A 24186-nucleotide genomic window follows, 5' to 3' on the forward strand; every position below is an offset into this window, starting at 1 on the left:
TCTTCTGTATTATACATCCAGCATTAAGCCAACAAGTAAACAGCGCAAGCAATCGCTGGAGACTTCAGGGAGTAAACTGATATGAGTGAGAGCTGGACGAGTGCGGACAGGAGACAGACTGGCTAGACGAGGAAAGATTGACTACAGGCTGGGAAAGAAAGCTATCTACACACAAAAGTGCACAACTGACTGCCAAAAGAAACACAATAAACATGATAAAGAAACAAATATGAGCACTTAAAGGTTCAAGAAGACTTACCGTGTAAACCATGTTCCCCACAAACAGGTAATCGTTACCCTGGCCATTGCTGAAGGGAGAATCTGGGGAGAAAACATGTTTTATTATAAGGTGCGACAAGACGAACAGAAAAGAATACACTTGTTCTAAACCTCTGCACATGGTAGACCATTTTTCTCTGTCTCTTTCTTAAAGTTCTGAAATGTTATTAAGCTCAGAAGCATTGGCGTTGGTCATTTAAACTCAGAATTTCAGATTCTTTCATATGTATCCACATAGATACAGTTCAATTTATTTCTCAGAATGGGTCACTGCTTGTTATTAAGGGTAACGATAGGTCACTATCCAGTGTCTGAGAAACCTGGGTAGCCTATTTGTGTGCAGGCAACGTTTTTAATAAATCGTGAAAAAAACAGGTTTTAGTTGTATCAACTTGTATTGTTCAGTGTTAATTTTTTGCTGAACGGAACTTTTGTTTAGGCATTTTTTAACCATACAAACAAACAAATAATAGTAATGAATAAAAAGGACAAACCGCCTGCAGGGGTCTCCTTACAAGGCCCTATAAATATATATGAGCAAAATAAGTATGAACACAACAACAAACATCAGTGACGGTCGGTTCGACTCAGTGATCTTTATCAAGTCTGACCTAATCTGATTTATTAAAGCAAGTTAGCAGAACGGAATCTTTGTTGTGAAAGTGACCACAAATTCAAGACATGCTGTTGTGGGTCTCCTTCGCTAAATTGATTCTGTATTATTGATTTTATTTTCTCCTTCATAGATGCTTTACAAGAATCTATTTCTTATTTTGATAAATGACTCCGGTCTGCGAAACGAAAATGGATGAAACTGGAACAACATACGACCTAAACCAGAGAATGACAACAAAGTCACAAAGCAACACAGGTAAGCTGTAGGTCAGTGTAGAGAAGACGACCCAAATTTATGATGCAACAATATTATTTTGCTCATGTAAGGTTTTCAAAGGTTCATGCATGCATTCTTTGCCAGGCCACACAGAACCTATAGGCAGGGAACCATTCATATCCACAAATACCTTAATACGACTTGTTACAGTGGTCACATTGGTTCATACACTCCCTGCCAAAAGTGACTTACCGTGCTCCAACATTTTCAGTGGAAACCAAAAGAGAATAATTGAATGAATCAGTGCGTTGATGCAGTGACCCCAGAACACCTGAAGAAGAAGACAATTGTGTCAAAATATTATTAACTGCAGCCAGTTTCTAACGGTAAAACACGAGCCATCCAACACACACTCAGACAGACTGTGCGAGCTAGGTCGTGAGGGTGCCAAAGAAAATGAAAGACTTCCTTATTCTGGCCTTAGGAATCTCAATACGGTTGCCACGGTAATACACACGTCCGCCTGCCGCACTTGTTTACTTGCTGGCATACCACACAAACAGCAGGCATCACTCGGCGACCCAACAGGTGAGCAATGAGGCATGAAGGGTCAAAGGCAAAGTTTGCTTTGACTTCAGAGGCAGCACAAACTGCGTGTGTTCTTTGGGTCTGTGTGTACCCTTGTGTTGAAGCCCTCTGCATTCTGGGTGATACGGTAGAGCTGAGGGAAACGAAGCATGTTCTGCTGGCTGCACGGCCGATCGAAGATCCCCAGAGTGAATGGAGGCAGTGCTGTAAATATCTGGGCCACACAAATAAACACACAGCTGTTAGAAACTCACAGAGTTGAGGGGGAAAAATCCACACTGTTTGTATCGGGTGATTGTTGACTGCCCATTTTCGGCTTTAAAGTAGTGCAAACTTGGGACTAACAGTCGCTACACTGTGGATAACACAATGAAGAGCGAGATTGATGGTTTGATAGGTTGAGTGCCAGGGATGCCACTTAACATCAGCCGATTGAACAATGACAGGGTTAGAATGAGACACTTGAGACTCAGATACTCACCACGTTGTAGAGGCCGATGCACCAGCGTTCAAAGAGAATCTGGCCGGAGAAGCCGTTGACAAAGGCGAACCAGAGCTGGAAACACAAAGGGAGGATTTAGACAGAAAGACACCATCTTACAGAGGAGTCAGCAAGTCACAACTATAATAGGAGAATAGAATCCTTGTAACTATAATTAGACTCCAGCAGGAAGGTTATCATTGTTCAGAACGGAGCAACAGCAATCCACAGCAACGCTAGAAAAACTTGAAAAGCAGATGTTTTTTTTTTTCAATTTCTTAATTGAAAGGATGTTTATTATTGGTGTTGTCACTGTCACATTCACCTACTTGGCCCCCTATACTGACCTGTAGGCAACGCATGTCTTTTCAGAAATATATTGTTTCACTGAATTCTAATGTTCTTTAGAAAAAGGGGACAGATGATAGGGCAAGTGCTCCGGACAGGCGAGTGTTGTGACGGGTCTGTATACAGCCCTGGGCTGAGGTCACACATATTCGGTCTCCACAACATGGACAGAGACAGTTTTTAACCTCTGACCTGGAGCAGTCTGCAGGGAGCCAATCATGCGAGATAATCATGGAAAGCCAGTATTACATGGGGAGACTAGGAGCTGTGGCGTGAGCGGGACAGAAGTCTGCAGCCTTGGGCTCCCATGAGGCCTTGCACCTGCTGGCATCATTAATGTCAGACAGTCACCAGAGGAGGGGGGGGGGGGGGGGGGGGGGGGGGGGCACAGCTGACAAATACCAACTTATAATAGACAGGCCACGGCTGCAATCTGCCTTCAATACACACACAGACACAAATACATTCACAGCGAAGCACTGAACCCTCGGAGTCAAGGTCTCGCCACTGCTGATCTTAACACACATTTTCTGTGCGTGTGTGTGTAATAGAGACAGAAAGCAGACACCAGAAGGGCACCTCGTCCATCAATGTCAGGCTTGTCAACAAACAGCTGCAATACGTCTCTGTTAACGTGGGGTGTGTGAGTACAATTTGTGTATTGCCAGTTTCATTTTAAACCTAACAGAAAATAAAAGACAACTATAAAAACCTACACTCTCAAATGACATACACCATCAAACATTAAAAATAAAGGAGACAAAAATATTTCTAAGAAGTCTAAAGTTTTAAAGTCACAGTTAATGATAAGAAGCCAGCAATTTGGGGGATTAAAAAAAAGGTTGGAAGGTTTTTCTTCTTCCCAAATGATGTCTCTTATGCAAGGCAGTTTATCCATATAACGCTCAATTTGTCGACAAGAAAACCAAATGACAATATCTTTTTTCCTATACACCATCGACGATCTTCCGTTGAAAGTTTAATTTTCCAGATATGATGATTTAGCCTGAATACGGGCAGCTAATCTAGCAGGGGGACGCGAACAAAGACGTTATACAGAATATATGGTGACATAATTGGAAATAAGCTGACAGTAAAAGCTTTGCTTTGACAGCTCGTCAATGTACTTTTTTTCTCTGCCTACGGTTTTCTGTCAGCACACATCTTTTGCGAATGAGAAATGGAAAAATGATATCCAGCCAAACGTTGGTTTAAAAACCCACAAAGCCACTGGGCAAGCTTCAAGGCACATCAAACCATTTCCACATCATGTTTCCAGACGAAAAAAAAAAAAAAAAAACAACATAACAGAACAGGCCATGTTTGTTTTCGGGCCAGTGGACAGACTCGTACCTCGATGATGTAGAGCACCACATTCTTGTAGAAGCAGTAGAGGATACACTTAGTGACACGGTTGTAGCTCCAAGCTCCGTGAACCAGCAGCAGCTTCTCCAGATAGGAGAACTGTCAATCACAGACAGGAGAGGAGTCAGAGACGTTAGGAGATCTGAGATAAGAACCCTCCTAACATCCCTAAGGGCAAACTGATAAACAACTTTAACAGAAGGAAAAACAAACAAATCAGTAATTAGTGTTCAAATACTTAGTGTAATCGGTGCTGAAATCTTCAATGGAAAGCTAAATAATAATTATAATAAAATGATGACTGGGATAGGCTCCAGCACTCCTGAACAGAACATAGCGGCGGTTAACAGAAGACGTATGTACAGTGTGTGTAAAGCGATGACCACAGAGATTAGGGCAAAAGAGGACACCTGGTACACCAGTCGTGACTGAATTTCAACAGCGGTGAGATTGTACAGCGATTTCCTACTAAGACTGCAGCAGAGGCCGGAGCTCACCTGAGCTATCGAGTAGTCAGAGGAGTTTGTGGCCTGCATCCCTTCGTTGCCACTGATCCCCACTCCAACATGCGCCGTCTGGATCATCCCCACATCATTGGCTCCGTCCCCGATGGCCAGCGTGATAGCTTTCACATGCTTCTTAACCATATCCACAATCTCCGACTTCTGCAGTGGAGACACTCTGTCCAACAGGAGAAAATAGACGCTCAATTTTAGACTTTTGCAGCTGTTGAGACAAAGATTGTTCAAAAAGAAAAAAAAAAAGGCACATGCGTTATTCATGCAAAACACTCCTTGACAACTATTGAGATCTTTACTGGTCTTCACTTGACATTAGTAAATAATAATCTAAATTTAAGCCAGTTTCTGAACGTGCTTTGTAGTATTTGAGTGTGTTTCCACTGAGCCTCCACCCTCATGACCTCTATTGCTGATCCTGTGCCCATAACCGGTTCTGTTTCTTCAGATACAAAAAAGGACCCGAGGAGACTCGATTACAGAGTCGTCCCCTGGGGGCCGTTAGGTGTTGTTTTGGAGCATTCGCTGCTGTGGGTCATCATTTTCCTTTCATACAACCATGCGTTGCACACGAGAACAAAAGAGGCCGATGGATGAGACGATGCAGCTTATAACCTGTAGCAAAAGGTAAAGTCCCTACTGATGTATTGGTTTACTCTTGAGTCCTCAGTGATGCACTTGCCTTCAGCAGCACATGAGAAGCTTTAAAGTCAGGACAATACATGTGACAGGAGAAAAATCGAAATGGAAGGCGACACTTGATGCTGTTGGGTAAACAGCTCCGTATGTTTCATTTCATTATCAGGTTTTCATGGTAACGGAATTCCCAAAGACTGCCTGAGAAAATGGTTCCGAAAAAAATCTCAGGTGTAAATCCAACATGCAGTGTTATAAAACACATGTTCAATTATCATAACCCTGCTGTCAAATGTTACATTTCCTTCCTGATGTCTTATCTTAGTCTCTTGAGGTGTAAGTGGAGATTTGTAATTTAATAACTTAATATCTCTGGCGCTGATCGGAATCAGCATAATGAACAATTAGAGCACTTCCACTTCAAACCTTGACTTGTTCAAAAAAAATAATTCAGCATGACAGCAGCTGAGGGGGCAGAAGAACATGACCGAGAAATCAGATTATGAAACAGTCAAGTTTATTTTCATGTAGGGAAACAAAAATAAACCATTTTACTACAGTGACTCTGGTGTCCAAAATACTGTGCCGTTTACCATCTGAAACTGCAATCACAGAAGGAGAGTCGAGTTTGTTATCTCTGTTGCCAAAACATCTTTTAAATGAGGAGCTGTTCTAAGTGCCTCACAGACACACCTTCTGCTAGCGCTACCTGCAGACTGTACAGCCAAAACAAAGAATGCAACACGGGACGAAACTGATCCTGTCAGCTCCAAACAAAGATAACCACATTTCCCACAGCATGCAACTCTTACAAATAGGACAGTAAAGATAAGAATCCTGTATGGATTCGAGTGACATCTTCTCTGACAATAACAGCTCAGACTGTGCCATAATGTGAAACAGCCATGAATGTAAAGCTCAGTTTGGGTAAACTGCTGTTCCCCTGGAAGAAGTTTGTGGCAGCGTGCGAAGGACCCAACATCAAGGTCCAAAAGTTGGCAAGCCTCCAGCAGCCTCCTTTGTCAAATCAATGATATAAACACATTCAAGCAAAACCACATGGAAGTTGTTCTACTTACCACTGACTTTTTTTTTTTAAGCAATCTTCCTGAACACTATATGATCGTTACGGTACGATACTTATTCTGATACAGAATTGACAATACAGAATACATTGTAATACAGTCAACAAGTAAAAAAAGACAAATCCAATATCCAAATATTTTAGTATTAAAAATTGTGGAATTAAAATATTGTTACAATATCACTCAATATTTGAGTGGATCAATATTTTCATATAGACCAACAGGACATTGCAGTGGCTCTTGCGTGACAGTCACTGACAAATCCTTCAAAAGATTTGTGGATCCAGATCCAGAACCATCAAAAGTTCATTAGCTGTTTCCAGAAAACGTCTGTTCATTTAAGTCGTTTTGTTAACAAACGCAGTCAACAATATTTCTATTCTTAAAACAGAGCAACATGACAGAGTAAATTAAGTGCCACAACCAGCCAAATTTTATATCAAAATATAAGTGATGAAAAAGCAGGTTTGTGAAGATTAGCTAAAAAAGACAGCTGCTGTTGAAAACTTCAGCCAGGAAATGGATTTCCATGAGGCCATCGCCTGCTACCATCAGCTCAGTCTACAGCATGGGTGGCAGGCTTGTTTAGGGGACACCAGGTGTAAACAACAACACAGTGGTGTGACTGTCTCCTCACTCAAGTTCCTGTAGCTGCACTCAGCTCCAACTGACCCACAAGAAAAACAAACCACGCAGAAACATCTGCTTTGTCTCTCACGAGCAACAAAGTTGATGCTTTATACAATTGGAAGGGCTGCTGCCTTCTAATTTAGAGATTACCCAAATTCCACTTACAGAATTTGAACATGAAATTTCACTGATTATAACAACAATCTTTGCCGCTTTGATATGAACAATGGGGGTGTGTTGCTGAGCAGGATGTGGTATGATGTAATATTGCTATTAAAATAATGCCACTCAATCAGAGGTAAACCCTTCTAACCCCGACAGGAAGCCCCTCAGGCCATAAAGATGATCTGTCTTTTGGGATATGGAAGTGGATTCATGTCCTGGTCAAGCTGAAATCACAGACCTGGGTGGTCTCAATAGTTTTCCTGCCACGGCGCTACAAGCACCCTCCCCATGCTTAAGGTCAACCTCTGCTCCTAGTTTTTCCTGTTTTCACTTTTAAATAAGTGTCTCTTCAAGTCTCTCACCACAAATCTGTCTTTATCACATGAAGTGGAGAGATGAAAGGCTGAGGTTGTGCTTCACGGTGGAATCCGGCAGGAAATAGGTGACTGCTGTGGTCATGTATAAACAAACATGGAGTGAGTGAATGAGTGAGTGAATCTGGCAAAATGTGACTCATATGTATGAGCACTGTAGAAACACCCTCCATAAGGACAACTACGGACATAACAACTCATTGAAAACTTGGGTCAAAACCTAAGCTATCAGAAGAACTTAAGGTTGTGAAAATGAATGTTTTTATTTTCCTGTGATGACACAACCAAGGGAACAAGGGATCCCAACGACATTTACGGTTCCAACAGTTAATAAACCCAGTTTCTCATGAGCAACAAAGTCACTGAACCATCTATCACGATTGACAAAATTTCAGCTAAACTGCCTATCTGTTGGAAATGACCAGTGTGTCTTTTCACATGCATCAATAACCACAACACACGTGTGACATCTATGAACCACTAATTTACGGTGCTTAAGATGACAATTTAGGGATTAGAACTTCCAAAACGTCCACTGCAAAACAGAATGAAGACAACTTCCATCCATTTTCTTCTGCCCATACCTTTGTGGGGGACCTGTCCCAGCTACAAATAGCGAGAGGCGCCCTGAACAGGTCGCCAGATTAACAACCATTCATGGAAACACTCACTCCAAACTGTGGGAGAAAACCAGAGAGCCAGGAGGATTCCAAGCATGGGGTCAACATAAAAATGCTACACTGAAGTTCAACTATTTCATTCGTACGGCACAGAGGAGAACAGTGTGGGCCATGAAAGGATTTGCCTGAATATAACCTGACGGCGGGTCGTCTGCATGCTACATAACTTCACACACATTGCCTTGAATAAAAGCGCTCGTAAATAATTTGGGGGTTAACTGGAGGCAGCATGGATCTGGCAGAGGCAGACAAAGAGGAAGACGGAGTGAGAGGGAAAAATGGACTGCAGGCAGTTTAGCCAGGCCTTGGAGAAATGAGTCCGGATGTAGCCTTGATATGCAAGAGAGAGTCAATTACATCCCTCCTGCCTACAGTACATGCAAGCGCGCAGACATCACGCACACACATACCAAACACGGCCCAAAAATGAATGGAAACTCTTTTGTTAATCACCGCAGCTGGAGCGGAGAGAAACGTGACCCAAAAAAGGTAACAAAAAGTAAACACTCTTTGATTCCACTGAGTGGATATGTAAGGGAGGTGTCATCCCACATGTGACTGTGTGTGTGTGTGTGTTGGGGGTGGGGAGGTGAGGATCACCACTGAGCATGACCAAGCCAATAATCTGACAGTAACATGGAGGAAATTCATCACATTGTTCCTGCTGGGCAGCGTGACAAACTCTGATTGTGCTTGATTATTTGGTGACTGAGAGTAGCAGAGGTCAGGATGACACGGTCGGCCACGTGCTTGACATGCACTGGGGAAATGATCCCTCCACGGTCTCCTTCAATGTAGCTGCGACTTCTCTGAGGCAGTTTTACAATTAACCTTTCAAAATAAACTCATTTATCTTTTGAAAAGCATGTGGGATTTTACAAAGCAAACACCATTAATACAAAATAAATCATAGCAAAACCCTACAGAGTTAACACAAGAGTTGACATCAAGATTGTCAACATGTTTGTCATACATCACCACAAAAACACTAAGCCAAGAAAAGTCGACCAAGTTCTGACTCAGTATTTAAGGTGGACAATGAAGGCTGCATTGCAATGCAGCAGTGTGTAACAGGAGGCAGGAACACATAATAATGATGGAGAAACAGTCATTACAGACCGGTGACACATGAAAGGACCAGATGTTGCTGCGATCTAGGGGAGATACATTCCATCATGACTGAGAGGATGATATCAGATTTTTTTTTAAGAGACAGAGTGATCTAATATGGACTCACAATTGTCTGTAAATGACCCAAATGTTATGGCTTCACTCTGTGAACTCTCCCTTGAATCTGGACTTTGACTCATTTTGCAATAATTCTCAGCTTGATTTGAACTCCAAAACAGAAGACTCTTTATTTTTTTTTTGACTCTTCAGTTTGGAGAGATCTGTGGGAGGTTCCAAGAATTTCAAGATAATCGCATGTGACACAAGAGGAGTTCTTACCGGCAACAGATGACCGCCTTGCAGGACAAGGCCAGGTCCAGGAAAGCCTGGCGGAGCTCGAAGGAGAGAGCGTACTTCAGGGTCTGGCCATCAATGATGAGCGCGAGCTCGTTCTCCTTCCTTAGCGAGTCGCCCAGAGAGGAGCAGTGGGTCGTCAGAGTGGAGCGCGTGGCCTGTCGAGACAGAAATGAGTGACTTTCATTTTCAGGTCCCAGGACATAGTCATTCAAAAGACGGTTGATAAAACTTTCCAAACTTTGCAACTGAGATCTCTGCTCAAGTCAACAGATGGTCTGTGCAGAAAACACAAGCTTTCATGGGTACAAAAAATTTAGTCATGGAATAATTCAAGTTATTGCATTAATTTTGACTTATACTTTAATCATAAAGAGTGCAATTTGGAAGAATAAATCCTTGCATATGAAGCCAAGAGTTTATTTAATGTAGTTTTTCATGTGACATAATTGTCTTGGAATATAAACCATGGAGCTGCAGAACAGCGTCAGTGATGTGATGCTATCAGTCTTTTCCTTTCCTCCACTAATTCAGAATACCTGACTGAGACTCCCACAGTCTGACGGATGCTTGGCATATTTGTGGGACTTTTGTGGCCTCGCAAAGTGGTGAAAAAAACAAAATCACACATCAAACCAAGACAAATTTGTTGAAAGGTCAAAGCCGCTGTTGGCAAATAGAAGACATGTGCTTCTGGTTGCACGTAAGTCTTTCATCCCGTGGATACAAGTTGCTTTTATACACCAAACAATTAGCAAATCCAATATCTAGCTCTCAAAGCATCTGCTCTTCAATCGCAAATAAAACAAAAATGTGCCACAGTGGATGAAAATGAGATCATGACCAACTAAATGTGATCAAAAACACTGCACGAGAAAAGCAACGAGCAGGACAAAAACATCACTCATGTAACGACAAGCTGTGTAAGCCGACGCCAACTTTTCTGCTTTTGTCTTTGCCAGTTTTGATGAAGTTCTTAGTAATAATGGAGTGAGGTTTAATAGAGAAAATAAACATCAAGCAGGGACATAATGAATTCCATGTGGAGGAGCAGACACGCTACAAGCTACCAGTTAGTCCTCCCTCCAAATGTGCTCCTTATTTTTGACACAAAAAGGACTCGATTACATTTCTGTTTGACAGTAGCTCCAGAAAAACACAAGTTGAAACACAATTTCATTCTATTATCTGTATAATGTATTCCTTTATATGAGATTCATCAACTCTATCAAAACAGCGCACCCTTTCAACAACATGACAGTTAATTTCACAAGTGGAGTTCTGTTTTAAATACATGACTGACAAAGTACAAACTACACATTAACAGAAAAATTATAATTCAACACAGAGATTATTTTGATTATTAGGTATATGAATTGCAATGACACTGATCTCACAAAAAGAAAAGCGCTTTTTCTTTATTCTTTTTTCTTTTGAAGCCCCTAAAATGAATTTCCAATCTGCATACTGTACACTCCTGGTTGTCACATCCAACTAAAACAACATCAACTTGAGCCAGACAAAACAAACTCCATCAAGGGACTTTTCCTTGTTGAACAATCCAACAAATACACACGCACTAGAACGGAATGACGTAAACAGAAATGACCCGTAGCTGGAATTGTTTGTGGAAACAGGCGATAGAACTAAACAGGTAGTAATTATCTGCACAGGACATAACTGCAGCAGAAAAGTGCAAAACATTAAGCCTTTTATTTGGCGCCATTTCTGTCTCCAGTCTCTCACAGAGACAGTCCCCAGATCTGAAGATCTGCTTCGTAATGGTCCAACCATCCATAGAAACTTCTTGCACACCAAATATAAAAACAGGAGCCTTCAGTCTTGCTTACAAACACACAAATGTCCCTTGTCTCAAAAATTCCTTGCGCTGCCTGAGGCAGTTTGTTTTTCATTGTATGCCGGAATTCCTGTTTGCAGCCACCTTTCCCCCCCAAACAGGGTAAAGAAAACCCAAACATAATGAAGGGATTAAATGAGATCACAGGCTGTCAAGAGCTCTGAAACTCAAAGTGTGTTCATGTCGGTTTCACTGAGGGTTAAAAAAAAAAAAAAGAAAAAAAAAAAACGTGTGTCGGTCTGAGGTGACGATGACGTGTGTGAAAGGGTTAAAGTGTGTAGGAGGTGAGGACGGCTGACTTCACCACCAGTCCTCACTTCCCGACCCGAAGACTGGCACGGGAAAAAAATGATCATGAGACAAGGGAAAAATGGACGCTTCAGTAAGTGCGACATCTCTTTATGCGGGAAAGATTCTTGACTAATTGCTCATGTGACAGCAGCACTGGTGCAAATCCGAAACTCATCCTGCTTGAGAACATCTGCATCAGCGCTGGACAAGAGATATTTTTCATGCACAGGTGTAAGGCAGTAATAATAATAATATTACAAATAAGCCAGATGCTACTTTTAATGGAACTTGTGTGTGTCCCATCAATATTGCACATACAACAATCCATCAACATCTATCACTGAGTCTGACTTGCCAGTAGCATAAGCTTGAATTATTTTCGGGTCGCACTTGCAAAGAACCAGGTCACGCAGGTCAATCCCCAGATGAATGCATACGCAGCTGTGAGTTGTCATTTAAGGTCTCGTCAGAACTTTTGCACCAGCTAAAATAACCAGGAATAAAAACCATGTAAACACGGCCTTCGGGCTTCAGGACTTGTGTCATTCACAGAAACCTGCCAGTATACTTTGTCGCACAGAGATTCATGACAAATATTAATTATTGGATGATATATTTGCTTATTTCCTTTCAACCATAATCAGATACCATTTCAGAAAAAGACAACACTGCCAAGGATTTTGTCCATAATTATTGAAAAAAAGAATCTGTCTCCAAACAAAAACAAAAACATCACGCAAACCAAGGATGACATTCCACAAAGGTTTGAACACAATATACGACACAGGAAAAGAGATGAAACTAAAAATCAATTAGGCCTGGGACATTTTATTTATAGGAAATAACAACCAACTGACCCAAACAACACATGTAAATCAGATCAACATATAGCGAACATTTTTCAATGCACAAATTTGTGAACCACATTAGCCAATGTCATAACCTAAACAACCACACAGAATGAAAGTACATGCAAATGAAGTGATGGACAGAAAATTTAAGATGAAGATATTTTGTCATCAAATGTAGAAATGCAATTGAAATTAATTGATTGTGAAACCTCTAATTAACCAGATTATTTTTTTAATTCAATCCCTCTTCTAATATAAATGTCGATGTAGAAGAGAAAATAAAATAGTTAAGTCAAAAGGAAAACATGTTTCAGTATCGATTTCCACTTGACCTTCGGCTCCAGGACAGTTTATGATGTAAAAAAAAAAAATAATAAATCAAGTTAACTCATATACACAGAGTCAACACTGTCGAGGGCTTTAAAAGGGAAAGAAGCCTCTAAATATAAAGGTGAAAAATGCATTCTAGGCTGGACGAGTCAATTCTGGCAAGAGAAGAGTCTCGTGTATGTTTATTTTCACATAACAATGTATGCACGACTCTCACACAATAATTATGTGACATTTTTGGCAGCCCTCTACAGAGAATGTCTTGTTCTTTAATCGGACCAATTGCAAAAGGCGGCAGCTTTTTTCATGTTTCTGAAGCCAAATATTTAGTTTGTCGTTGAGCTTGAAGAGAGGACAAACTCTCTGAACACACACGCGCACGCAGACAGCCCAAGTTCACAGGCCCTTCAGTATGGAATTTTATCAGGTTTATATTTGGATCACGAAATGGCTCGGGCGTAGAAGCGTTTGAGATATCACAGGTCAACTTGGCTTGCCACATACTTTACCATGACACACAGAAGTACAAACACACATATACATACTTAGAAAACTATGCAGCCACTGCACTCACACAGACCGCGCCATGGCCAGAGTTGTTTTGAAAAACCAACTTAATGTCTATGGACGTAACATAAAAAAAAAAAGAAAAAAATAGAAGATAGTGAGAGAAAAGTTTCTGGGTGAAAGGGAGGTTGCGTCAGAATCCCTCAGTGACTTTTAATACCCAGTTTTATCATCAGACTGAGCAGACTGAACGCCCACATCCCGACAGAAACACACACACAAGAGAAATAAATCAGTGGGAGGCATGACCTAAAAAAAAAAAAAAAAAACGTGATTCGTGCCAGGACAATAGTACACACACAATGATGCACTTAATATGTTCTTGAAGATGATTTACGAGCAGAGAAGAGATGATGAATGAGCTGAGGACAGACGTGGTTTGTTCTGCCGTTGCATTGTGGGCAGCACGATGGGCTTTGGGCAGCTCTGAGAAGGTTGAATGTAAACGCTGCTAAATTTGGTGACCACGTTCCTCTTCCTATCTCTAATGGACTGACTGTCTGAGGTGTGCCTTCAGTCTGTGTGTGGCACGAGACGCGCTGGTGACAGATGGCGCTTGTCACAGCCACAGTGGTTTAAAAGCGTTTACCCAGGACGCATGGCTTGCAGGATTTGTTTTGATGAGGAGAAGCACCAAAAGGAGATCATGTTACCACTCACTCATCACTCTACTGGTGGCCCTACCCCCACTCCACTTTCCCGTTATATAAAGAGGTTGTTTATTGAATATAAAGTCCTTTTTTTTCCTTATGTGTCTGCGCATCATGAAAGACAGATTTCGGAACTTGTTACAGCACTTCCTGTCGGTCTCATTAACAGACCAATTGTGCTGTCACCGGGAGGCTCGCTGCATCCTGTGCATTGAGAAGGTGCTGACAGATGTGGAGGTGGCGGTGTGAAACAGACATTAAACGGACAATGGACGCCAGGAGGCGGCCTGCAAGCCATGCCAAAAAAGCAATGGATCATCCCTATTTCATAAAATTTTTTAAAAAATGCTGTGCATTTAAACTTGTATAACATATGTTATTTTGGCTACCATTTAAAACAAGTTCATTAAAACCTATTGGTCCACGGAGACATATTTATCTGAGAGTAGTCTGGAAATACTGGAAAAAAAACTGGAAATCTTTCATCAGGCTTCTCTGACATTTTTTTTTATACTATTAAGACAGAAATATGTTGCTGACATTCTTTTCTCCACAACAATAAACAGCATGTTGCACACCTTGCTTGGCTTCTGTTATGCTTAGCCTTCATGAAAATACAAAATCTGGGGGAAGAATAGTTAAAAACATCATGTCACGGAACTATTATAGCGAGCATCACATTTGAATGACAAAAAAATTATGTTACCTCACCTATTTTTTCCTGATTTACTTTGAGTTCAGGATGTCTAGGCGCTTACAATAAGTCTTGTTGAAACAGCTTCCCAGAGAGTCAATGCAATATGTGTCCCAACACTTGTCAGATGCGTAGCCGCCGTCTCGCGAAACAATCTCACACCGCAATTACAAGCCGAGAGATGAATTCCTGACAAAACAATACAACTATGTTAAATCAATGTTATCAAATCTTGATTAGGCAAATCTTGCCTCTGGCATGAAGCTGGACGCTCCGCTGAATGAGAGAGTTGATCTGATACAATATCTTTCATAATGAATTAGCTCTACTGGCTGACTTAACAAGCTTTGCAGAGATAGGTTGCTTCGCAGCGCCTCATCATAGAATCACATTTCATGGTCCTTGCTGTATTGAACACAACGTACTTTAACATTCAACATCTTCAGCTGCTCACTCACAGTTTTCCAGCCACAACACCAGCTCTAACTTGAGAGACACCAAACCAGATTACAACTGCAGTCTTTACATAGCCTTCAGCATTACTTCTCATGGATCGAGTGGTGGGTTTGAGTCCCACAAGTGGAACTGTTCTTTATATTCATGATGTGACTTTTGGCTAACTCAAAAATTTGTTTAGACTTTTTGCAAAATTCCACCCTTTTCGAGAGCCGGAAAATATTTTTTTTTGGACTTACACATGCTTCTTGTATGAAGTAACACCAAACTTGGATCAATTTTTGCACAGCTACCCATTGCATTGTCAGTGTCATCCACCATAAGCTTCCTTCTCCAGTCTACATTTATGCAGGATTGTCCCTATTGTACAAAAACTAACCCAAGAACCTGCCTCATTTCACGTCACTCAGCTTGGGAGCATTTTCTTCTCACGAGCATTGCAGAGTTGCCCAACTGACGTCTTGTCATCCAAACAAGTCTATGAAATAATCAGACATGTAATGAATTTTGTCAATATGAAATCCACTTCAATATTAGATTAATTGACCAACAACTCATTACGCACCTTCTTCAGCACCAGCTCTCACCACAATGCATGTACCAAGGCCAAACCAGAATACAACAGCACAAAATTAAGTCTCAGCTGACACACTCGAACTACAAATTGCACATCTATATGAAAAAACAATACATCAATTACAGAAATAAATGACAAAAAAACCACAAAACTTCTGCTGCAATGCATTCCACAGTGATGCGCAAACTAAATTACAGCGCTGAGCTGTTTTGACTTTGAAAGCAAATTGAATTTGTCTATACGTTTAACAAATGTCTGAGTGTTTCTGCACGCTGTCTGGGAGCTGTCGGAAGGGTATGAAAAGGTCAAACAACCTGGCCTGGACAAAGTACTTACACACAAGATATTTTGAATGCTACGCAGAATGTTGTGCAGTATGATCTCGCCAAAAGATAGAAGTAGATGGATACAAATGAAGTGCTTTTTTTTTGTTTGACGTACAGGAAGTTGACAAGCAGACACTCACACACATTAACAGGCCGGCGGTTAAACTTCATAGGTCATTATCTTCCTCTCATGGATAAACAGACAATAAAAACGGTTATAGTGAGGCACCATGCAGTTGTGCTGCCAGTTGTGTGGGGGTTGAATAAGCATATGTGGGAGCAGGGACACGGCATGCAACAGGGACGACCACCTCACATTAAAAGGTTGTTTTCATTAGTCAAAGCACAATTCTAATTCACAACACAATACAAACGTCTCTCCTTGATGTTACGTAAGGGTGCTTTGCTGAAGAAGCTGGGTGTGTTTGCTTTTCACCATTTAAAAGGGATTAAACAGTTTTAAGAGAAAGTAAAGTCTTGCTTGATTCTCTTTTAAAAACAAGATGTGATTGACATGTGGCAGCACTTAAAGAAAAGTCACCGACAGCGTGAGAACGGCACGAGAGCCAGATTGTGTCTGTGAGTAGTTTTCAAGAAGACAAGCAGGAGACGGGCATCAGTGCTCATCTCTTTCATCCCTTTCTCTGTAGAGACACCAGAGACTTTAATTACCTGCACCTGAGAGCACACACAAAGAGCCCCACCCACCGACCGAGCTGAGGACCACACCCAGGTTCCCACGGAAACAAACACGTCTTGGATCTACTTCCTGTCTTTTCGCACGGAGCGAAGGCCAACACAAGCGTGACGGACATCAGCTGGAGGAAGGCGTACTCACATCCAGAGAGTCCTCGTTGACAATGATGAGAGACATGCCGTGTGTCACCAGGCGACAGGAGTAACCTGAGACACAATTGGAGAGGGGAGGGGCACAGAAGGGGGTAACTATCAATTCAAGTCAAAATAGTCATTGTAGTTAGCTGAGTGCTACAAGATGAGAGGAAATCCACTTGATCAGATATTAGAAGCTTCAACATTATTCAGACCAGGTCAACAACAACCTTTGTACCAGCTCAGTGGTTTTGCACGATCGACAACTTTAAACTTGGTTCACATTATCAACTTTTAATTGTCAATAAAACTAGTGCATGCAGCAGATTCATGTGGAACCACACAATCTTTCACTTCAAATCTTTCTTCTTAATGTGAATGCACCTGTTCATGACATTACTTGTGAATTCCATTTACATTTAATGTGTCCCTTTTCACCAACTAATCTGTTTATTTACCTATGTTGATTGCCGTTTCCTGCTTGTCTCCAGTGAGCACCCAGATTTTGATATCAGCCCTCATCAACGTGGCGATGGTTTCTGGGACGCCAGCCTGGAGACGGTCTTCTATGGCAGTAGCGCCCAGGAGCATTAGGTTCTATGGGTGAAGCAGATGGAAATCAGATAAGAGAGAAATAAAAACAGAAGAGTTACGGAGAAACAATGTTTCAGCTGTTAATTTGACAAAACATCAGCCGCCTGTGTGGGAGCTTGTTGTCTCCCGACATCGCCCGACTTATTATCAGGATGTCAGCCCTGCCAGCGAGTTGGTGCAGCGGCTTTCCTGGACATCTTTACCAACTGCACGTCTTCCTGCCAAAAAGTAAGCCATTACCTTTCCCCCGGTGCTTTAATTTGTTCTGCAATTAAACGCACATGTACCCTCATTAGACACACTCCCACGCACACACAACCATCGCTCAGACACAAGGCAACACTACTGTGTTGTTGACTCCAGTTTTATGGGTCTTTTGGCAGACTGCCGCAGGTAATTACCCTTGTGGTTGCGCAGTCTGAGCTCCCTTTTTCCTCCTGCTTCCTCTTTTTTTAATCCTCAACTTTTCTCACTTCTACCGACTAACAACTTCATCATAAAGATCTTTTGACTCAGTCACTGCGCTTGCAGTTCAAATCATTCATGTGTCACAGCCAAAATGTCACAAAAAAACAACATGAACAACAATGTCACATGATGTTTTTTTTTTAAAACAAGGCGCATACTTTGAGCACAATTCTTGCTCCAGCCTCTCTTCACTGGACAGCCGCAGAAATAATAGAGCGTCCTGCAAGCAGGGAGCACTGTCTGCATTTTCAACAAGCACAAACTGAATTGAAAAGAGCTAACCTTCTCCAGAAGCTCATAACACTCCTCCAGTTTCTGAGCACGATCCTTCAGCACCGTGCTGACCCGGTTGTACTCTTTGAGCCACTCCTGGTAGGCACCTTCCTCTAGGTCAACATACGCAAAACACAGAGTCCTGAGACCTGACAAAAGAAAGTATGAGTGTAAGCCAAAGGTTAAGTTTAAGGAGGAATGTGTTAGACAGATGTATGTTGTTTTAACACTTGCAGTTTGGTGACTCCCATGTGAACTTTCATTACATCAGTTAATCACAGAGTGGGAAGTTATGTGTCAGGGAGCTGATGGATTGCTTGTTTGTAAACAGAATCACACCACAAATCAGTCCAACATTCAGAGTTGGTTAGAAAAGGGCTTACTAAGAAGTGTTTTACTTGTGGAAGAGTAATTTAGGGTCGTTCATGAACATTCTAGTTTCCCCACTGATTTTCAATAGATCAGTCATGTGACCACCTCCAGTTAAAACAGGCATAAAATTTGACTTTATAAAGCACAACATATAATAGAATCACTGTAACCCATGACCTTTAAAGGACTATGGTGACTAAACTAGGAGTTTCCGGCGTGATGAAGGTTCCTTTCTCCTTTGGGGCTCTCACGTGAGTCTTGGAGGAAATCGGCAGCGCTACTGCCATCTGCCGTCCAATCTCGCTCATTACATTTGGAATATTTTACATGAATGTGGGTTAAAAAAAACACCTGTGTGGCTGCAAATGCGTGGCTACGGTTTGTGACTGCTTTTCTCGTAGTTTGATCGATACCAAATTTTAACGCCTGTAGTCACAAAACAGTATTTTCTTGAAGTATTTAAAAAGACATGAACAACTAAAACTTAGGTCTTTGTTATAGACAGAAAATCCAACCTTCAGTTGCAAACTGTTCCAGATGAGCAATGGTTAAATCTTTATACTGAGATGTTTCATTCAAACGCTCAAAAATGACGTTATCCTGCAAGAAAGAATATGGATTAAAAAGTGTGAAAATGGCTGGATATTAATCATCAGCTAAACATACCGCTCCTTTGCAGTACAGCCTGAGCCTCCCGTTGGGAGTCCGCACTACCACGGACATGCGCTTGCGGTTACTGTGAAGGAGCTTTGGTTTAACACCTAGGTATTGCGCAAGTAAAACTGGGAAATGTTTAGCCATTACCTGGAAAACTCCAGCACGTTTAGAAGCTCATAGCTCAGCTCTTTACCTCTCTGAAATGAACAAAAAAGTCACACCTAGTTCGGACCCACAAATGTGACACAAGCAAAAACTTACAGCTTCAATGATAACTGAATGTGGAGTCCTTGCGCTGAAGACAAATCCAAGTCCTTTTGCTCCTTTGACCAGAGCTCCTTCGTCAGGTGAGGACGCCTGGTAGATTATTTGGTTTGCTTCTCTCTCTGGCACAACCGTGTGGCAAACTGCCATCATTGTCAGGAACTCACAGATCTGGGGCGAGGTAGGCTGCACAGATATCCATAAAACAACCGAGGCATCAACATCGCTCTTTGCATATAACATAATAAATCCAAGTCAAATACTAACATGGTTTTTTTCAATGTTCTGGCTCAGAGCCGGGTCGTCAAACTCCGTTGAATTGTTGCTGCTGGACGGTAAATTGCTGCAAAAAAATAAAAAATAAATCAAATATTGACTTATCAGCTCATCTGAGTGCATCATTAATGGTGGTCAGCATGCAAAACTAAGTGTTAGAGAAGGGATGAGGTGGGTAGAGGGCAAGGCCACTGACCTGAAGTCCTCCATTGAACGATCACAGTCAAGATCAGGAAAGTGGCTGCAGTGATGGTTTTAGGAGGTGTGGCGAAAGAATTCATTTGATGAGTTAATAAGTTCAACAGATCCACCATGCAAAAGTTAAATGGTCAGGAAACAAAGATATTCTACTGCAGAAAACAACAACTAAGTCATGAATTAGTAGGAAACAGCACTGAAGAGAAATTGATGGTGGAGTTCTTTCACTAGAGGGAAGTAAAGAGACGTTGAATACATCACTGACCCATAAGTAATTCCAGCGATGGTACATTTCTTAAAGTGCATGACGTTACAGGTGAGCGTTCCTGTCTTGTCTGAGAAAAGATATTTCACCTGCAACAGAAGAATCAAGTCAGAAAGTTTGCGTTTGGATAAATATAAATGAAAATAAACGTCATGAAGTTGAAGTGACTTCTGAGACACTGAAAGAACAGGCATGAGCAGACTATTATTCTAGAGCAGCCATGCACAGTATATAGAAATGCTAAATCGTTTTAAATTGTAATAGAAATTGAAATTAAGCAAAATAAATTTTAGAAGCACATAATATTAATACATTCTGGCCAGATTGTTCACAGACGCAGATCAGTGGTTCTAAGAACAAATTAGAAAGTCAGATTTGTGTGTCATCCGAGAAAAAGTCTCGACTCAAATGACTCAGACATTCGCAACTGAAACCTGTTATTACAAATGAATACCAAGTCCAGCCATCACCATGAGAAAAGTCTTGATGATAATCACATACAGGTCAGCTGGTTTTGTTTTGACTGTAGAATTGTTAATAAATTTACTGAGTTCACGTTTCTGACCCCTTTAACAATGCACATATTCAATACATGTCAGGTATTCAACTTCAATTTTGTTGACGGTGCAATTAAAAAACATAAAACACAGCTACTTCCATACTTTGTGTGAACTCTAAAATACCACGAACAAGCAAACTGAGATGATGAATGCCATTTGATAAGTACAATGACCAAACCACTCTGGCAAATTGAAATTCTGACTAAGTTAAAATCACTTGACTGATTTTCCAGCTAATCGATCAGTCAACAACTCAACAGGCAACTCATGCTACAACACATGCCAACACCGCTCTTTTGTGTCCCTTACACACAAGGTTTGCCATTGGAAACTTCTTCTTTTCTGCTTTCAAAAATTCACTTTTTTGATAAAAATCTATAATCTTTCAGGGGTTATTTTACCGGCAATTGCATGAACACAAAGCACCTGATCTCTGTTTTCAGATGGTGTATGAATTTTCTAGACAGGACAAGTCAGCTTGTACAATCAGCTGACCCACTTCTGCAGGACACTAATGCGGAACAGACATAAGACAACTGCATTCGACTTCAGCATCACAGAAGTAAATCAAAATGGTTACTGGGTATGTTGTCATTAGCGTTGTTTTTGTTTTAATTGTAGTCTGCATTAAAGCTGTCATTTTAGTTTTTAGTTGTTTTAGACATGCCGATAATCTCTATTCCAGTTTTATGCGACAGATTTTTAGTTGGAGTCATCCATAACAACTGCAGTCTAGTTTTAGGCAACACAAAAATGACCACATTTGAGTCTCTTAGGTAAGTAAAATTAACTATCTAATGCCACAGAAATGCATAGTACACCAGACAAACCCCTCGCTTCTGAATTTATCACAAGCATAAGCAAAAATCTCCTAAATAATTAAATTAAGATGAAATTCTAGTCTCATTTTAGTCATCGAAAATTAAGATTTATGTCAACATAGTTTTAATTTGGAAAGCACAGTCTCATTTTTACTCATCAACAATACAGCATTACATATTTAGTGAGGCTACCAAAATGAACGCTTTAAAAGCAGGTTAACTATAGCCAGTGTTAACGCCGCTAATATGTTGCATGTGCAGCACTACTGTACTGCGTGTAGTTACTGACAATGTGAACTCTGCTCTTGTCTCGTGAAGTATTTACACATGGAGGAATCTGTAATCACCGCTGAAGGTTCAGACTCCGGACTCTGTCCCTTCGGTGTCACTATGAACGAACGCTGCATTTCAGGAGGAAATATGATGGAGTCTTATCATTTTTGTCTGCGAGAAATGGTGTCGGTCCTGAAGGCTCTGCCATGGGCGGAGCTCTGCACAGCCGCTTGAATCATTCTGACACCGCATAGCATCCATGTCCAAACAATTAGCAATAAAACTGTCCTGTAACCGGATGTTTCACCTGTTCTTTAGGGCATGCGTTTACAATGTCAAGCTCAACGTCAAGATGTTGTTAAGCATTCAGTGCCTCTGAGGTTTTCCAAAGAATATTCTCAACAGCATCTGTTATGTTGGGTTGTTGTCGTAAACAAATGTTTGCATGAGGAAAGCATTAATGGCCACTCAGCATTGTTTCTCCTCACGTGATGAAGGTTCATTATTTAAATATTTCATCAGAATTTTCTGAAGACAAGAGCTACACACGTTTCACATAATTTCATTGCTAAAAATTTTGTCAGAGTACTTCATGCGTCGGGTGCTGGCAACAAAAAGACTGACCTGTCCCAATTCTTCGTTGAGATTGGATGTTCGGGCCATTGCTGGTGTGTCAGTCTCAGAGTAATACATCTCCACGTCCTGCATCATTACAGAATATTAACTACAGACCATGCACCGTTGTATTGGTGATGCAAGAATGACTCATACCCAGTTGATAAAAAGGGCCTGTGTGAACTTGACCACCTCCAGTGTGACCAGCAGGCTGATGGGGATCAGGTTATTGTAAAGGATGATAAAGGTCAGCAAGTTGTAAGCAAAGTTAGTGGAGATGTCGCCTGCACAAAAACAACGATCACAGTAAACATTGGTGCTTTTTCAATACAGAATTTTAAAGCATCTCTGTTTTGAGATGAAAACAGAAATGCGTTTTGTTTCCTCACCCGCTCGGGACAAATACCAGCAGGCGTCTTCAGTATGCTGTCTGTTCCAGATGGCCGCGCCCACAGAACTCACCAGGGCCATGACCAGCAGGATGCAAAACAGAACCAAGATCTGCATATTGGTGACTCGCTCCACATTAGAGCGTTTCAGTGGGGCTTTAGTGGAGTTCTGAGAGAGGGAAAGGTCAAATAAGGTCAACTGACAACACAGACATTTTTGAAACCGTGCCCTGAACAAGACATTATTTATGAGTTTACCTGCATGAGTTTCGAGTCATGACCAGTGTAGACAACGATTCCGACAACCCACTGTGTGTTCCTGAGCTGGGCTCCACGCAGCAGCACCTGGTCCGGACCCAGAGGAGCAGGGCTGAGGAGAAATGAGAATGTGAGCAACACAAACCATCACATACATTATTCAACACAACCTGCTGTTGAGCTTCCAGGGATGTAAACAAAGTGTGATGTTTTGCCATTTATTGGAGCAGGGGATGCATACAGTATACTTTTTATAGCCTTTCAGAGTTTCACGTATTTGCTCGCCAACATTCTTCGTCCATGCAGGTGTATTAAATAATAAATTGGCCTCAAAATTAGTCGTGCACACAGGACTGAGTTGATGAAGGAAAAAGGCTCGATAAAGAGGACGCCAAACCTCTCAGCTGTAAATACCCGTCCCCATTAGGAAAAGAAATGCTAATCAATCATTCAGACCAAGACCATCAGTACAGTGGCTACGCTGTGAGGAGACACAAATTGCAAGCGGAATATTCTATAGAAGATATTTACCCCTCCGAATAAATAGCTCCCTAGTGTCGACAAAGACTAGAGGATGCCCGAAATAATAATTTAAGATGGAGTATTTAAGTATTACTTGAGGTTTTCCAGCCGTAATGTGCCAGTGAAGTCGTAGAGGTGCCTGTTAGGACCTTCACACTCTAAACGCCCAGAGAGGCCGGTTAAATCCTCCAGTGTCTGAAAGCTGGCGGTCAGTGAGAGGCCCTACAGAAGGAGACAAAATGACATGGGTTAATGGTGATCATGAAACTCGTGGTCAAAGATGATTGATGTTCTGAAGAGATGCTGGACAACAGCACGTGTCAACAAGATGAAGTTCATGTTTGATCAAAAACAAGAGGAACTGTGCCGTTATAAACCAAACAGGAACAACTCCACGTTTGTACTGAATACCAATGTTAATAGAAATTAGGTTATACCATATTTGTTGCATGAATATGTAAAAAAAAAAAAACTAAACCAAGTGCACTGCTCTACAGTGATGACC

At 41.4% G+C, this 24186-nt stretch overlaps 1 protein-coding gene across 14 annotated transcripts in view; it reads right to left on the reverse strand.

The window, feature by feature from the left end:
* atp8a2 (ATPase phospholipid transporting 8A2) overlaps nucleotides 1–24186 on the reverse strand; it is a 52647-nt gene that overhangs the window by 9947 nt on the left and 18514 nt on the right. For 13 of the 14 annotated variants that reach the window (XR_008414108.1, XM_053858537.1, XM_053858535.1 and 10 more), the window contains 22 exons: nucleotides 23776–23903; nucleotides 23160–23271; nucleotides 22902–23070; nucleotides 22669–22796; nucleotides 22522–22599; nucleotides 20244–20332; nucleotides 19977–20021; nucleotides 19772–19847; nucleotides 19502–19690; nucleotides 19388–19437; nucleotides 19250–19319; nucleotides 19099–19183; nucleotides 18221–18360; nucleotides 17335–17473; nucleotides 16884–16948; nucleotides 9431–9603; nucleotides 4391–4574; nucleotides 3882–3992; nucleotides 2181–2255; nucleotides 1791–1913; nucleotides 1364–1442; nucleotides 260–321 (listed from right to left, as the gene is read on the reverse strand). Coding sequence is in view for 13 of the 14 variants with exons in the window: in XM_053858537.1 (XP_053714512.1) it covers nucleotides 260–321; nucleotides 1364–1442; nucleotides 1791–1913; nucleotides 2181–2255; nucleotides 3882–3992; nucleotides 4391–4574; nucleotides 9431–9603; nucleotides 16884–16948; nucleotides 17335–17473; nucleotides 18221–18360; nucleotides 19099–19183; nucleotides 19250–19319; nucleotides 19388–19437; nucleotides 19502–19690; nucleotides 19772–19847; nucleotides 19977–20021; nucleotides 20244–20332; nucleotides 22522–22599; nucleotides 22669–22796; nucleotides 22902–23070; nucleotides 23160–23271; nucleotides 23776–23903 (2370 nt within the window). In the remaining variant the exon portion in view is untranslated. The remainder of the gene's footprint in view (nucleotides 1–259; nucleotides 322–1363; nucleotides 1443–1790; nucleotides 1914–2180; nucleotides 2256–3881; nucleotides 3993–4390; nucleotides 4575–9430; nucleotides 9604–16883; nucleotides 16949–17334; nucleotides 17474–18220; nucleotides 18361–19098; nucleotides 19184–19249; nucleotides 19320–19387; nucleotides 19438–19501; nucleotides 19691–19771; nucleotides 19848–19976; nucleotides 20022–20243; nucleotides 20333–22521; nucleotides 22600–22668; nucleotides 22797–22901; nucleotides 23071–23159; nucleotides 23272–23775; nucleotides 23904–24186) is intronic. The other variant, XM_053858534.1, reaches the window with a different exon arrangement.

Source organism: Synchiropus splendidus, chromosome 3, assembly GCF_027744825.2.
Source record: "Synchiropus splendidus isolate RoL2022-P1 chromosome 3, RoL_Sspl_1.0, whole genome shotgun sequence".
NCBI classification, from domain to species: domain Eukaryota; kingdom Metazoa; phylum Chordata; class Actinopteri; order Syngnathiformes; family Callionymidae; genus Synchiropus; species Synchiropus splendidus.